The sequence below is a fragment of the Emydura macquarii genome, unplaced genomic scaffold (genome assembly GCF_026122565.2).
Source record: "Emydura macquarii macquarii isolate MOO-44397 ecotype Brisbane River unplaced genomic scaffold, CSIRO-AGI_Emac_v2 contig_312, whole genome shotgun sequence".
In the NCBI taxonomy this organism is placed as follows: Eukaryota; Metazoa; Chordata; order Testudines; family Chelidae; genus Emydura; species Emydura macquarii.
The window spans coordinates 10,667,371-10,683,991 of NW_027130449.1; the positions used below are offsets into that span (position 1 = coordinate 10,667,371).

The window sequence follows — 16,621 nt, forward strand, 5'->3', positions numbered from 1 at the left end:
TCTCTGGCACTTCTCTTTTAATGGGATCAAAATTCTGAGTGGGTAGGGTTTCTTGGTGGTTTTTTCCAAGCCTAGAGGTTTAGGGGAACAAGAATGTGTCAATGTTTGCTCTCTTTTGCAGGGTTGAATGTCTCACATGCAAGACTGCTTTTTATGTAACCTCAGATAAAATATTTGTTCTTCTTTGCACAGTTTAATCCTTTGGGCAAACTGCCTGAATTCCTTGGAGATCATTTTCTCCTCCCGTATTCTTTTAAAATCAATCATTGTTTAATTTTTCTTTTTTATGTTTGGAAAAATGTATTTTTCAGTTTTGTATTTTCACCTCTTCCTGCTCAATCCCACTGAGCACTTCTTAGGAAAAAACACTTCTTTATCAGCTGCTGCTACAGCTTGTTAGAAAGAGGGTGTGGTATATTTTCATGTTGTGACGTCTTTCAAGCCATGCCTGACTATAAAAGAGATAGGGAGGTAATGAGCCCTGAACTACTCAAAAGTAGTTTCCAGTGACTGCTGGGATTTGAAGACTGATTTTATTCTATATCTTCCTTTTAAAGATAATAGGGAAGTTGTATTCAGCTAGTAGTGGCTAATTGCATTGGACAATGACTGTTACTATCAAGTTCTCAATGTAAAACTCGGATTTACAAATTTCCTTAAAATCAAGTAAGCATTTTTTCACATGTATGGTGGAAATGCTGCAAAAAATCAGAACACGTCCTGAATTACTCACCAATCAAAACATCAGCGAAAGTGAAATCAGTGGTTATGGCGTGGGCCAAGGATCTCCTTTGCCTGGGGAAACTGCCAGCCCCAAAAGCTTCTTTCAACAGAGCCCGTCTTTACCAGCTTCTGGATTAACAGAATTTAATGTTGTGAGTCCCAAGACTTGTCATATTTCCCCAATAAAAACCCAGGAGATGTCTGCTTTCACCGGTAAGATTAAAAGTTTGTTCACATACATTCAACTATTTTGTGCAACAATATTGCATTTCTTTGCATAGCAATACAGTAAATTATTGTAAGGATAGTGTATTTTAGACATGTGCAGTAAGAACACCAAATGGAGAGTTTATTTTTTATTTTGATATGGTTTATTCCTAAAGGCAGAAGTTCTTCAGTGTTTTACAGATTGTTGTAGTAATATTCCATGATTTGTTTACCTGTAACATTTTACTGCTAATTTATTTTCTTAATTATGCTTGGTATTGTATATTATAGTAATAAATGACTTGGTGAATAATTACAGAATTGTATACAAATATGTATAATAAATTATTGCCTTTACCGAATGCTTCAGTTTCAAGGCTGCATCTGGACAGCTAACTTGATGCATCTTTCAGCATTTTTATTATTTAATAGCTCGAAAAAGAACAATAAAATTAACACCAAACTTTGCACTTCTATAGTACCAGGCTATGAAAGTGCTTTGCAAAAGTAATTAATTAAGCCTTAAAACGTGTCAGAAGCAGGTATTAGTCCTACTTCTAGAGCTCTTTGAATATTAAACAACTGACTTGTGAAGTCATATTATTCATGGGTATTCTGTCATCAGCTAAGCATTGAGAAGTTCCAAAGGATTCACAAGTTTTAGCAAGAACGACAATTCATCTCAAAGCTCCTATCCTAAGTGCAATTTTTGTTACCTGGGTTTCTATTATTCTCCTGCTGAAAATATTTCAACCTCCTGCACAAGGAGTAGAAACAGGGCCCTGTGACCTGAGTCCATAGCTCGTGCAGCCAATTCCTAGGCCGCTCCCCATCCCTTGTATCCTCAGATATGGTAGCATGTCAAGGGCAGAAAGGGACATGGTCAGAGCTTACTGAACTCTAGTCTCTGGCTATTCTCAGCTGGAGGCCATAGCCAGCCAGGGCAGAGCAGTGATTATTGGATGCAGCTGAAAATCTACTCCATGGAGTAAACTTAGCTGTGCAACTCTCAGGTTTTATTGATCTCTATATGGCTCCTATCACCACAGGATCTGATCATCTGTGTCACATATATCCTTGTCATTCTAGGCCACCGTGTTCTTGGTGTTTAATCATAATAGTTTCCCCTCTTTTGCTCTAGCTTCACATACATCACAATGAGGTGTTCTTGGAGCTGCCCTAGTTTACCACTGCCCCAATAAGCATCACCTCTATCAAACTCCCAGCTTTCAGCAGCTCATGCAGTGAGTCTTGACACATGAGGGTCTTCCTGAACATAGGCCTTCTTTGTGACAGTGCATGGTGTTCTCCGTTCATTGGCTCACAATCCAGGACAATGGATCTTTCATATCAGTACATTTTTGTCATGATAAAAGACGTAGTGATTTCACTTAGAAGTGGGGAAACTCGCTGCTGCTGTAGCATCCTCTGCATGGTTTTTCACTGCAGCACTGTCCCCTCACCAGGTCTAAGGTTCAACAGCCTCCGCCTCCCCCCCCCCCGAGATGCTCATCAGTGACTTCAGCTTTACTGATCACTGAGCAGGAACAAGGACTCTCAGTTGTGTCTGGTTAGCTCTGTCTTTAAATGCTAGAGGGGAAGAAATGGTATCTAAGACTTTTTAAACAGGTCCTCCCCACCCTTCTCTGACTTTCACTTGGGATTGACATCACCCCCCCACCACTCAGTACATGAGGTTCAAGTTAGGGTGATCCTTCAATTAGGGCATATTAAAGCAGTTCTGCTGCCCGTTAGTCAGACAGTATGGATAACAAGATTTCATGAGTCTGGATGCAGGGGTAAAGTGAACATCTATCCAAAACAGCCAAAATTTATCTCTTTGGCAAAGCAGGTCTGTCTGCTGATTATTCAGGCAAAGTAGACGTGTCTATGTAAATATGGTCTACTCCGGATATCGCTCGCCCCAGTGCATCCACCCACGGAAGGCAGAGGAGAGCTCATTCAGACCCTGCTTACAAGTGTATTCTCTCCATTCATGTCCCTAGGTTGTTAGCTCTTCAGTCAGATTTTTATTTTATTTATTATTTCTTACCTGGTGAGAAGCCCCATGAGCTGTTCAAGTATATTTATCAATAATAAATAGGAGTAATTCCTGGGCTGATAAATTATTGAAAATTCAGAGCCAGAAAATATATAGCTCAAAGTGGGAATTTTCCCCAATTAACAAACCACCTGAAACCACGCACATCCTCTCAGGGCAAAACTATCTCCTACCCTCTCCATCACACAATGGCTTGTAGTGTTTATCTTGTGGCAATTTCTTTTTCAAGTACCTTATTTTGCTTTTTTTTCCCCACAGACTCTATGCTTAGCACCAACCTCCCTCAGAAGCAGTATGTTGGTGTAAGGGTGAAAATGCCAGTGCGGGAGCTGTTGAGAAAAGTCCGGCTTTCCAAAGGGATGGACCCCAATGACATAAAGGTAAGAATCTCCTTGAGTTTGGAGAAGTCACCACATATGAAAGTGTAACATGCTGGCAAAGTATGTGACATATTCCCTTTCTGTGGCTACTCTGCAGAGGGTACCAAGTGGTAGAAGTCTATAACCTGGTGCTGAATATCCCAAATTCAAATGCGACGGAGGGAGTATGCTGAAAATTTTTTCCAAGAGCATGGCAGCAAGAGCCTTTCCCGTCCAAAAGAGATCACTCTTTCCATGCTCTGCAAATCTTTTGATCATCAAACAAAGCTGTTTGTATCAGAATTATTTTGCTCATGTCACATACTGTGCGCTAGTTCAACTTTTCTAGTAAATGTTACCATCTCAAAGCATATCGATTTTTGTTTGTTTGCTTATTTCCTTAGGAAGCACGAACAATAAGAGCGACTACAAATAAAGGGTCTTCTGGAATAGCAGGTAAAGAACCCCCCCTTGGGGGGGGGGATGCAAACTCCTCTTCCACTAGAAGGATGCCTTCTCACAAGCAAATGTACACAAAGAATTGGGTCAGATGACTCCCATTCTCAGACATCTCCACTGGCTGCCTATTGTTTTAAGGATATAGGGCCAGATTCTCAGCTGGTATAAACTGTCATAACTATTGATTTTTGACAGAGCGATGCTGAGATGATGCTGTTGTGGTTATGGCCCTATATATTTCAAAGTCGTACCCTTTTTAAAAACAAAAACTTTCTATAGACTTAGATCCAGCCAGTCTGATGGAGCTTTTCTCTCCTTCTGCTCCCTCCATTCATCCAGCAACAGCTTTCTCACTGTTCCTTAAAGTGCACACTGGTCCACCCTCATAGTACACCTTTGCAAACACAAATACACATTAATATGTACACCTTCATGTACTCCAAAGTCTTTGTCAGAATTAGCTTTGTTTCTTAAACTCTCCATGGTTGCACCAGCAACACTGCAGCTCAACCAGGGCTGCAAAAGCGAGAGACACGCTGATACAAATAAGGCATTGGGCATTTTCACCATGTCCTCCTTTTCACTCATGTATCCTCTGGGGAGAAATATTTGAGTGAATATTATTTGCATTTTATTCTATCATTCAAATGTTGTTGTTTTTTTATTTCCAAAAGCAAAAAGAAGAGCACACCCTTATACAGAGAAACAGCTCAGACAGGTACGCATAACACCTTTTGCTTCATGTTTCCAGGCTGTCCAGACAAATCAGACGTTACATTTCTGAGGCAGAAAAGGACACCTTATGACTGAATTTTGTTTTTCTTCTTGCTGTTTTAGAACAAGCAAAATTCTGAGCAATCGCTTAGAGGCTTGGAGGACCTTGATATCCTGGTTGAGGTATTGGAGGAAGACTTGAACAAGAGCTACTCTAAGCTAGAGTCTCCAAGCCCTGTGCCAACTTGCTTTTGGCACAGCTGCTCCCCTGATATTCAAGCCTCTTGTGGGGAAGTTAAAGGCAGCAAACAACCCGGGGGCAGCCTGCTGGAAAGGAACCAGGACCTGAACAAATTACAGCCATGTCGACCATTTCCTGATTGCAAGCCACTACTGTGTGGACAGGCAGAGAATTCTTATTTATCTGATTATATAAAAATGCAACACCCAGGCTCCCTGGAAATAGAACTTCTGAGTAAAAGCAAGGAAGAGAGCAGCTGGCAGACACAGGGTGCTTTTCCCAATCCCCAGAAGCATTTCCAAGGGCCTTCTGCACAGGACAGACCTTTCTGCTATGATCCATCACGACACCATCCTGAGGAGTTCTTGGAAGTTGGTACAACCTCCCTGGATTACGTGGGACATTTGAAGTCAACTCCTGTTTCTTTCGAACAGCAGGACTTTTCTGCCCTCTCTTTCTTCCATTTCCAACTACGCTGGGAGGAGAGTCTCCTGAGAAATATCCCAGTGGACAAATTGCTCGCACCTGATGAAAATGGCAACAGGTTTGTGAGCGTCTACTGGAAATATATCACTTTCTCTTTTCTGAAGCTTTGTTGACAATGGAGAGTCAATCCAATTTCAGCCACTGGCACTGTGGAAACCTTTAGGTTTGGTCTACACCTAAAACTTAGGTTGACCTAGCTATGTCACTCAGGATGTGAAAAATTCAATCCCCTGAGAGCGATGGATGAGGCAAACTCGGCCTCGGCATAGACACCACCACTGCCTCTCAAGAAGGGGAACGTACCCCAGCAATGGAAAACCATCTTCCGTCGCTGGAGCAAGTGTCTACACTACAGCAGGGTAGCTGCAGCGGTGCCACAGTAGTGTTTGTAGTGTAGACATAGCCTGAGTGAAGGAAATGCAAACTGTAATTTGGATCAGTGCAGTTTGACCTGGTTTTAAGTAGGGCCAAGCTTTACCAGTGCTGATAGCAACTGTGTGTGTCCACGGTAGAGGTTTGCACTGGTGTAGCTAGCCCATTATCTGGCCACTGACAGCTGGCATCAGGACAGCTTCACAATCAGTCAATAAGGACTGAATTGTGAGCAGCTAAAAGAAAATGTAATCAAAGGTACCTGCTCTGAAACACTTATTGCTACTAAAGTTACTTTAGTAATTGAAATTGATTTGCAATAATAAACCTCTTTAACATTGTTTGCCAGGCTGCAAATACTCCATGAATTTTTTTTTTTTTATTGGCTGGCAATAAAAATGGGTGAGATTGCACCAAAACATATGTGCATTGCTAGTGTGCAGGCAGCAGACTTCTAAAGAATTAGGAGTGGCGGCTTCACTGGAACTGAGCAGAAGGCAACAAGGTTACTAATCCTATTTCACTGGAATTAAGTGTGTTTAAAGGGCAAATAATTCTTTACCCAAAACAAACAAACAAACAAACAAACTACTCCCCCGCCCGCCCCACCTGGCCCACTTAATTTCCTTCACAACTCAGCCAGTTTAAGGAAGCTGGCGTAAAACAGATGTGAAACTTTCCTTAAAACTGGCCTCATCTCAGCAAGGATGAGACTTCTTGATTGTCTTTAAAACACAATCAAAGGAATCCAAACACAATCCAATTTTACAGGATCACAACATTACATGAAACAAAATGTAAGATGTGGACCAAGTGCTGGGCAGAATAGTGATCCTCTATACAGCAGTAAAATGATAGAAATTGCCGTTTACCTTTGTTACAATCGTTGCATTACCATTAATTACGATAAACCACTTGCTGTTAAATCTCTAACATTTTCTGCACTGCTTTTTTTACATCCCTCCCCTCCAACACATGCACAAAATGTCCTGTAACCAAGAAATTAAAATCTTCAGAAATTCCTGTTCATGTGAAATCTGAAAGGCCAAATTCTCACTGGTAATCTTTAACTGTGTCCACAAAATGTGCAAATGCCAGGTGGGGTATGCAAATAAGCATATGCATGCACTAAGATCTATTTGTTCCACACAAAAGGTTATGTCTACACTGCCAGCTAGGGGTGTGATTCCCAGCTTGCTGCTGCAGAGGGGCAAATGAATTTCACCCAGAGAGAGAAACATTGTTTTCCAGCTGGAGTTATGAGTTATTTTTCTGTTTTGAACGGGAGGGTTTCTACATTTCTCCACTTGCCCCATACCAGAGAACCTTGATATGGGAGGATGGGGAAATGGGGTGCACACACAATCCCTGGGGGGGATAGGGGGGCGGAGGGATTTGCAGGGAGTCTCTGGAATACAGAGGGATGGGAGAGAGGTGCAGAGAGAGCTTGTGGAGTGAAATAGAGAGAGGAAGCTAGCTCCTGGTGCATGCGGTGATCTCAGCCTACAGACCTACAAAGTGTGTGCACCCATTCCCACCCCGCCAGTTAATAGAGAATAAATGACTAAAATACTGAACTGTCCCAAATGTTTTGGATGTTTTAGTTTAACATACTGAAAAAAATTGTTCCTTTTGCTTTAAGATACCACCCCTCTGGTTATTTCAGAAACCTCACCCACATTTACTGAACCTTCTAATGCATTAAAAATCTTGTCTTATTCCAGGCTTCTGCACAAGGCTGTCACACAAGGAAGGAGAGCACTGGCTTATGCACTTGCATGGAGATTTGCATCTCTAAACAAAATTGATGAGAAGGATGCAGCAAAACGGGTAAGAAACTAACTGGAAAAGAAAACTGGGCACTTCTCTAGCACATTAAAGCATCTCTAAGCACTTTCCAAACATTGATTTTAAACACCTAACACCCCGGTCAGCCAGGTATTACTACTGTCATTTTACAGATGGAGAAACTGAGGTGCAGGGAGGTAAAGTCATTTGCACAAGGTCACACAGCAAGTCAGTGACAGAGCTAGGAAGAGAACCCAGGAGTCCTGACACCCCTCCCCTCCACCAATAGACCACACATTCCCCCCAGAGCCAGGAATAGACACTAGAAATCCTGATTCCCAATGCTCTCCCTAGCTGCTAACCCATGCTGCTTAAAGTCTTTCCATGTTTTCCACTGTAAATTCTCTCTCTCTCTCTCTCGTTATTAGACAGCATTACATCTTGCTGCTGAAAAGAACCAGCACCTGATGGTCAATGACTTGATTTCTCTGGGAGCCAATGTCAATGAACAGGACGGTTTAGGGAAAACACCACTCCACCTATGTGCAGAGAATGGGTACTTGAGAGTTTTGGAAGTAAGTAGAGCTTTAATTAGCAATACAGTGTAATTACACTATCATATGCACTGGATTTTTCTGCCTGCATGCTACAGGAAACACATACATATTCTGCCACACAAAATGAGAGAAGTCTCTCTCTATATGAAAAATCATGCCACCAGAGATGAACTGGGGTCATTACTGTTATTGTTTTATTGTACCATGGTAGCGCCCAGAGGCCACAATCAATATTTACAATCTCTGCATGATCTTCATTTCAGGTTCTGAAAAAACGTAAAGAAGGTGGCATGCACGTGGAAGTGGATCTAACTGACCATTATGGTAAGAGGTGCAATTTAACTACAGTGAATCTTACTGTAGACTCCTCTAAAAGGCTCCAAATTCTGGCTTTAGGCTAAGTAATTTTAAACTCCAGAAATTAAGCAGGAAAGTCTAACAAGTTGGCAATATTTGCCAGCAACACGCCCTTGTGTTGATCCTGCTGGGAAACGGCTGAATTCTTCTGACTCACTGTGGCTAGTGCTTTGCTATGCCACTGGGATATAAGAAAGATAGAAGTGGTTCTCTACAGGTAGTTCTAGGGTGAGGGCTGAGCAGTCTTGAGGGAAAATAGCTAAGCCTATGAAGAAAGCTCGAGTTGAACATTATCAAATTGTTGACGTTTTTGTTAAAGCCAAAAGACCCAAGCGTTGGGATTTAGTTCCCAGCAAGTGACCGGTGTCACTGTGGTTCTTCCTATTCAGGTTTAACACCATTACACTGTGCAGCTCTGGCTCACACTGCATTAGTGAGGGAGTCTCAAAAAAGCATCCTCCCCAGGGACACGCGAAAGTTTCTGCACCTGCGCAAAGATCAAATTCTTGAGGGAATTAATTGTTTGTTACAAATGGGAGCAAGCCCTTGGCTACCGGTGAGTATCAGCATCAGGAGCAACGACTAGTTTATTAGGGTTCTGTTGTTCGAGGCGGGTGGGGGGGTTGTTGTTCCCACCTCCCTTCATTTTTAGATTCCTTTTTTCTTTGGAGCGAAAATCATGTCAGACTGTCACTCACAAAATCCAAGGAAACAATGAGTTGATGTGTTTCCTCCAACCTCATGGCCCCAAGAGGCAGAACTTTCTTCAGGAGAGTATTCTGTTATGTTGGCGAGAAGAGAGGAAATTAGTTCATGGTGAAGAGTGAAAATGCTTGACTTTTGGATGCTTTATTTGTACAGGACTGTGGCTTGCTGAATGTAGCGAGTGGAGTGACCCTTCCATATTTACAAGAAATTTCGGAGCTTCTTTCCTCTTCATCTTTAAATGTCTTTGGCCATGTTCTTAAAGGTAAATTGTGATGAAGCATGACCGCGCTGCATAGTTAAAGGCTTCCTAATTGAATAGCTATAGTGTAGAAGCTGCTTTCCTGTGGGATAATATCATATGGCTTGATCCAGAGTCAATGTAGTCAAGGAGAAAGATAAAGATGCCTCCTGATTTCAAAAGACTTTGGATGAGGCCCAGAGTTCTGCGGGCAAAGGTGATTTCAGTGCTCTGCAGAACTCCTTACTCACCCCAGAACAAGTAGAAAAATAGCGCAAACATAAATACAACAGTGGAGATAAAACAAGACAGCTATGATTGAACAAAATGCTTTGTTTGTTTGCGTTCTAGGGGAAGTGCCAATCGACTCATTGCCCTCATCTCGTAGTCCACAGCTGTTGCTGAAGAAGAGCCAGAGAACAGACAGTAAAAGTCTTTGAATTTGTTAAAAGCTTGAGCTGCTGCCGAAAACACCTCCTCGGAGCCCAGAGTTAGACTAACAGAAATTAGGGAGGGAAAAGCGCAAATGAAGTTTTCAAATTTAGGCCATCTCATGTCAAGTGCCTTGAATATATAGCCTAGTTTTCAACAGTGCTGAGCATTCACAGCTTTCTGTGAAACCAGTTCAAGTTGGGAGAGCTCAGAACTCTGAAAATCTGGCCATAACAATATAGGTGCCTAATTATGAAAATGTTGACCATAGGTCTCTGGAGTCCAACCCCCTAAGTGCCAGTACAAGATTACTACCTATAGTAGGAGTTTAATTTTTGGAGGCTCTAGGCACCTGCAATGGCATTTAAAGTCAATGGGAACTCCCAAGGATGGGGTTATCACAGGTTTTTAAGGCACTCACTGAAAAAAATTCCTACAACTGAGCGTGTGTTTTCAGCTAAGGCCAAGATTTTTATAGAGACAATCAGAGTTTATAATAGTAAAAGACTGTATATGTAACTAGTCTGAAACAATAAAACTGAAATTTTAAAACCATTAATCTATTCTGTATGATCAACAGAAGCAAATTTCTTCCACATAACTTTATATATTTACTCATAATATTCAATGTCCTCTTTATACCAAGAAACTTTTCAATTTTTAAAAAGAATCAAAACTGTCTGTTATCACAGAATAATTGGGAATCTGTTAGAAAATTTTGGAGATTTAGTAATTACTTCCCGAACGAGACAATTCCAGTCTTCAGATTTAGTCTCACTTGATTGTAAACTCTGATTGTGAATCAGCTGGTTTCTATGAAACTTCCTTGTTTGCTACATATGAAGCAAAATATAACTCTGTATATCACTGAATGTATATCACTGAAATAAATGGGAGACTTTTTATTCTTGTGTAACCATTGTAGGATCAAGGATACAGGTAGTAAGTACTCATGAATATGATCTATTTTCCCCCCATATCAATTACATCTTTGCATTTTGTTTTTAATAAAGGTCTCATTCCTCTCATTAAATATTTGTGAGTATTAAGCTCTGAGAGCTACTGTTCATTGGATGTTGGATCAGACCCATGAAAATAATAATCTTTCAATGACTTCAGGCCCTAAACGTCTTACTTTTAATCAGCTAAACAACGTTCTTATAGCAGGATTATTTATGCTCAGGTTTTACTTTCCCCCCAGAGTGAGGAACAGAGTCTGAGTAAGAATTATAAACTGTACAGCAGAACTCTGAGTATATTTAAAATAAATTATTCTACATTATATTGTATGTTGAATATTCACTCCCTGATTCCATATATCTCCTCAGTGTCTGATATAGAATGAGGTCTTTCTATCAAAGTTTTACCCAAAATAGAACTATTTCCCTTAATTTGGGTTCTCTTCTATTTTATTCCATCCTTCTTTACTATTATTTGCACCTTAACTCTAGCCTGGATGAGGGAGGCCAGGAGTCATTTCATAGACCTAGGGACAGAGAACCTGAACCTACCAGCTGAACTAGGCTTTTCTAGGGATTTGCAATATTTTGGAATTTTAGTTAGTTTTTTAAAAAAAAATATCATGGTGAATGTTTGAAAGACACTGTATACAATAAATCATCTTGATTTTCTTATACAGAATAGTGATACCCCATGCATGATGGAACTTGGGAATTCTGTATCATTTTATTAAACTGAGAAAATAATAATTAAGGATCAGATCCAGCATCCATTGAAGTCAATGGAAAGACTTCCACTCACTTCAATGGGCCTTAAATCCTGGAATACAAATAAAAAAGTACAAATGAGGCAGTATTATAACAGAAAGAGATTTTAACTTGTATTAGTGATCCTTTGCACTGAAGTCAAAGCAGTTGTACAGAAGACTTCATAGATGGAAGTGTAAAGAATACGGGAATAAAGATGTACACTAAGAACACAGTACTGTCCTTATTTATATGGGATCAGTGTATGTGAGGGCAGAACTTGAACCTTGAACTTTTATTCTGTATCGTTTATTAAATATCGTGTTCAAAACTGAATTAACAATGTAAAATTTATAATTTACAGGCTGTAATTTAATTGCCTCAAGACTCAGTGAGAACTTTGTCTAATGTGCTCGGAATTATATTCCACTATTCCTCATTGTCAATAAATGTTGATAATTTCACACTCCTGTATTTACTAACACCTATTGGTGTTTGTGTTGTATTGCATTATAAAGTAAAAGATGTTTTGGAACTGAAAAATAAGAGCATTTTATGCACTAACAATCTGCTTAAATTAGGCATTATTAAAAAGGGGGTAACACCACTTTACCAAAAGTGGAGAGAGAGATTCTTAGACCAGATTTTGGTCTAAATGGAGATCCTTGGTTTTTTAGACACAGTAACTCTAGCAAGGAATCTGTTTGGAACCTATAAACATTCCTATATAAACTCTGCAAATAGTGTAGTTCTTATAATTTATTTATATTGAAAAAATACATTATGCTGAACTCAAGCTATAAAACTGATCTTAATGTGCTCCTTTTACTCAGACCCACACTGACATGACAACCTCCTAAAGAACTGGAACATGGAAATAGGAAAGATGTTCTTTTGAAAAAGATTTGTTTTTCTCTTCTTTGTCTCACCCTCTTAAATGCATTTTATAATCATGTCTAAAATTTTCTAGCTTCAGATATGACACTAATCTGTGATTCAGGGACACAGAGACTTCATTAATGCAAGAGTTCATACAGGAAGATGCTGTTGTAACTACCAATCACATAAAATATTTCAAGCCAAAAGGAGTATTTCTGGGAAAGAAGAAGGCTTAGAATGGGAATTGTCTTTCATAAAAATATAATGCACTTCTGTTACTTTTATCTAATTATCTCTTCAGTTTGCAAACATTTATAAAGCGTCATACCAACCCTGTTTGGTAAGATCTGAGATATAAAAGGCTCGCTTTCTCTACCACTGAAATGCAACTCTATCTGTGTAGAACATGGTAGCTCTTTAGCACCAAGAGAACACAATAGTGTGATTGGAAGTGAAGAATACCATGCCCAACTGGGGGATTGGGGGGGCAGTATGTAATTACTAATATTGCAATTTGGCCAGGACACTTACGTCAACTCCCTGATTCATACAGAAGTTGAGTATAGCATCTTTAATTACCACAGTTGGTCAGACTCAAGATTTCTCTTTTACATCTCTTTGGAAAGAAGACACTCTCCGGCAATACAACTCCCTTTCACCATGCTTGATATAGATTCACTACTCACTCAAAGGGAAGGCTGCTGCTTACTCAATCACCAACATTACTACTGGTTGCCCATGGATGTTCCCTGCAGATCTCCTCTCCAAGAACTGTCTCAGCCCAGCCCAGCCTAGGAAAGGTAACAAGATCACATCAAAAGGTGCTACAGTCTCTCCAAACTTAACTAAATAGCCTCTCCCATGACTTTGTAATGAACAGATAAGATGAGTTTGCAATATAGGTTCAGGTCTTAAAAGGCAAAAGCAAACAAAATATTAAATGCAAAGAAACGCCATTTTAAGGCAACATTAAAGTTGCACAGTTAAAAATACATGAAGCCAGGAAGTGCACTAGTTAAGGCTCCAACAGGAGCATTGACCAGCTTGTTCATTAAGGATAGGTTCGGCAGGACTCTTCCAATTCCTGTAGCTATGGAATGTTACCAGGGGACGTCCATGCTCCCTCCTCTGGGTGTAATTAAATTTCCTTTCCAGCTTTGGGATGATACCATACAATGAATTATGTGATCTTGCTGCATAAGGAACTCCCGACCCCCAGTGCACATGAAAAGTAGGCAGAAATGTCTCCTGAATGGGTTATCTTTAGGGATACTAGCTAAATGCTAACATTAGTGAGGCATTTTGACACCTACTCTCTTACTTGCCTCTTCTGGATTTGAGGACATTCTCTTTTTGAAATGCATTACCTTCCAAGAATAAAAATCCTTGGCAGGAAGAGTATTATAAATTCCTTCCACTTGCAGTGGGGTTCTAACTAGGGTTCATTCAAATGGCATGAATAGTGGGCAATAAATATCTAATGATCTCAAATAGCAGATGTGTATATATAACATATTCCATTGTAGCATTGCCTACCTTTATGGAACTACTCAAATTTGTCTATAAAATCCTTATTCCACATTAGCTGCAAAAAAACTGGGAGCCAGGACTTCTTGTGTTCTAACCCTGGCTCTGATACTGCCATCCTCTGAGGCTTTGCTTCTCTACCTCATTTCCACATCTGTAAAATAGGGATAATATCACTTACTGACTTATCTCTCATGGCTGTTGGGATGATCAGTTAGTTGTGTTTCTAAAGCCCTTTGAAGATATAAAAGCACCATAAAAGTCCGACCAGCTCCCAGTATTACTTTAAGAGAAACAGAACATGAGGGGCCTTTCATTTGAATGCAAAAGTCAAACTGTAATACAGAAAGAGACAAAACAAGCACCTGGATCAGATTTGATACTTTACATGCCTTTTGTGGAATTTTTTCCATCAGGGAAAAAGAAGTTCATTATGAAACTGTTGCAGACATGCTATGGCTTGAAGAAGGGTAGGGTGACTGATGTAGCCTGTGCAGAGGCTTTATCTACCTACAGAACAGCGCAGTTACATACTGGACATATTTGCATTCAGAGGTTAGGACCAGGACAAAAAAAACTGGCAGTGTAAACAAAAGACAAAGTGAACGTGATCCCCTTTGACTTATAGAATAATTTGCGTTAGTTCATTGGCTTTCTCATATGCTTTGTGATTCAGGAAAACTGGGAACCCAAATGATTCAATTTAATCCAAGTGTGCTTCTGTGGCTGAGTGGAAGGGGCCGGATGAAACGCACGGAGAAAGCCACTGGCTAGCAGGAGGCATTTGGACTGAAATTCTAATTTCCTGAGCAAAGCTCAGACCTTTGAATGGGGGACCTAGGCAAATGTGGGGAGGAAAGACTCTTCCACCCAGTCCAGAGATCAAGTCCCTTAGCTTGTAGGAGTAGCTATGATGTACCCTACCATAAACTCACACACAGTGTCATGATTCAGTGCTTCCACACAGTTCATAGATCCACTGGCCATTCCCCCCCCTTGCTCCTAAATCTCCCACAAGCTCTCCTCCATGCACTCCTGAGGAAAGAGACACCACACGGCTTCCTTCCATGGCACACAAAGGCCTGCAAGATTCAGTTCTAAACACATCAATTCAGGTCTGAGGTCCTGGTCTTTGTGACTGGGCAATGGGGTTCAACACACAAATGTGCACGACTTGCTTCCATTACTAGCAGCTTATCAGTGCATTTCAGCAGTTTACGTACCACAGCCTTGGGCTGAGCACTTTCCTGTCTTTTTTCACCCACTTGCTGTGCACTTCGTTTGGAAGGGGGCAGCGGTCAGCAGGGTGTCTACCTGAAAGAGATCTAGGAGCAGTTGCTGAAGAAAAGTGAGGGTGTTTTCACCTTCTAAACTCTCCGTGATGCCTGAACTATAGAGATTATTTCTTCTTCCCTGGTTTCCAAATCATCCAATTTCTCCTCATTCTCATTTTCAGGGTAGACATTTCCCTCTTCTCTCTCCTTTGTTTCACTGGCCGTTCTCGGAGGCTCATCTTCTGAGTCAGACCTTTGGGGTGTGATGTCCGAGATATCATGTCTCAGGGGAGGAGCGTCTGTGAAAATGTCCAATTTCTCCACTAAGAAAGCCCTTTGGCATCGCTCTACGCCTTGCTGCGCTGTCACATTGAAGAGTCTGTTCGGACGGGTTGCCTCCAGCCTCTCTTTATGCCTTCATTCGCCATTCACATGCAACTGCGATGATCCCGCAAGCCTCCGTAATTTATTAAAGTTTGAAAGCTGGAGTGCAATGAGGAATCTAAAATAACCTCCACATTTCATGTGATGAGAACCAAAGAATGGGAACCAAGATGCCATTGTCTCCTGGTTACTGTATGACCACACCCAAACATTCACTAGTGACCGAGAACTAAGTGCAGGAAAGTATGCATCATCAATTAATATAAAGTTAGTGGCAGGTTTTTAATTTTAGGTGCCATTCATTATGAATGTGTATTTTATGAAACCAGCCAGGTCCCACTACTGCTCACTAATGGCCTGAGTGTGAGCCTTTACACACACTGGTGAACAGCTGCTCACACAAGTAACTGGACACCAGTGGGAGCAAGCAGTTTACAACCTGGCCTTAACAAGCCACATGAAGCTGGAAAATTTCTGGAGCATCACAAATATTGAGACTAAACCATAGCTTTTACACTTCATTAATACACAATTACATGGAAACAGAGTTAAATCTGCCACAGTTCCCTTAACATAGCCTGTTTATTTCAAGACATTACAGATCTCTAAGGCCTTTATGTAATGCTTTACTAGAAGTGAGGGCATAAAAGTATTTGTATACCGTTACCAGTTTCTGATGAAGTCCTATTTTACTCAAGCAAGAAATACCTGGCTATGAGTTGTTTTGCTCACATGCTAGGAAGACACAAGAAAACTCAGATCCTGAGATGAACAGTAGTAATTAGACCTATGCACGCTAAGGATTTTGCAAGTACTTTGGCAACAGCTGAGGAATCATTTTCTAATGCCTGCAGGTGTACGTGTTTGAGTCACAGGTAATGTGACCTTTCCATTTCACTGGAATCATTACTCACCCATAAAGACGTTGCCTCCACTGATCCAACATCAGATAATCAGCTTCGCTGGAACCCTGCAGTTCTTAGAATTCTCAGCCAGACACATTGTCTCCTGTATGAAAACAAACACACAGTTAAAGTCCATCTCAAGTATATTTACATAAACTATGGAATACGTCTGATACTGGACTTTCACTTCCCATGTGTATGAGCTGTTATGCTGAGAAGAATTTCTCCCTTGTTTGCAGATAC

At 40.7% G+C, this 16,621-nt stretch overlaps 2 protein-coding genes across 3 annotated transcripts in view; one reads left to right on the forward strand and one right to left on the reverse strand.

Moving 5' to 3' along the window:
- The window catches only part of POU2AF1 (POU class 2 homeobox associating factor 1), an 83,629-nt gene that overhangs the window by 66,507 nt on the left and 501 nt on the right, over positions 1-16,621 (reverse strand). Inside the window, exons 1-2 of one of the 2 annotated variants that reach the window (XR_010923014.1) lie at positions 16,388-16,484; positions 734-852 (exon numbers count right to left, since the gene is read on the reverse strand). Coding sequence is in view for 1 of the 2 variants with exons in the window: in XM_067565234.1 (XP_067421335.1) it covers positions 16,388-16,391 (4 nt within the window). In the remaining variant the exon portion in view is untranslated. Of the gene's footprint in view, positions 1-733; positions 853-16,387; positions 16,485-16,621 lie in introns of those variants that run through there. The other variant, XM_067565234.1, reaches the window with a different exon arrangement.
- LOC137164367 (uncharacterized) lies at positions 696-11,843 on the forward strand. The gene is made up of 12 exons (XM_067565211.1): positions 696-936; positions 3,251-3,372; positions 3,756-3,807; positions 4,485-4,528; positions 4,648-5,309; positions 7,348-7,453; positions 7,840-7,986; positions 8,232-8,292; positions 8,715-8,881; positions 8,997-9,101; positions 9,190-9,295; positions 9,623-11,843. The coding sequence occupies exons 1-12, from the start codon at positions 696-698 to the stop codon at positions 9,709-9,711; spliced, it is 1,902 nt and encodes a 633-aa protein (XP_067421312.1). The 3' UTR covers positions 9,712-11,843.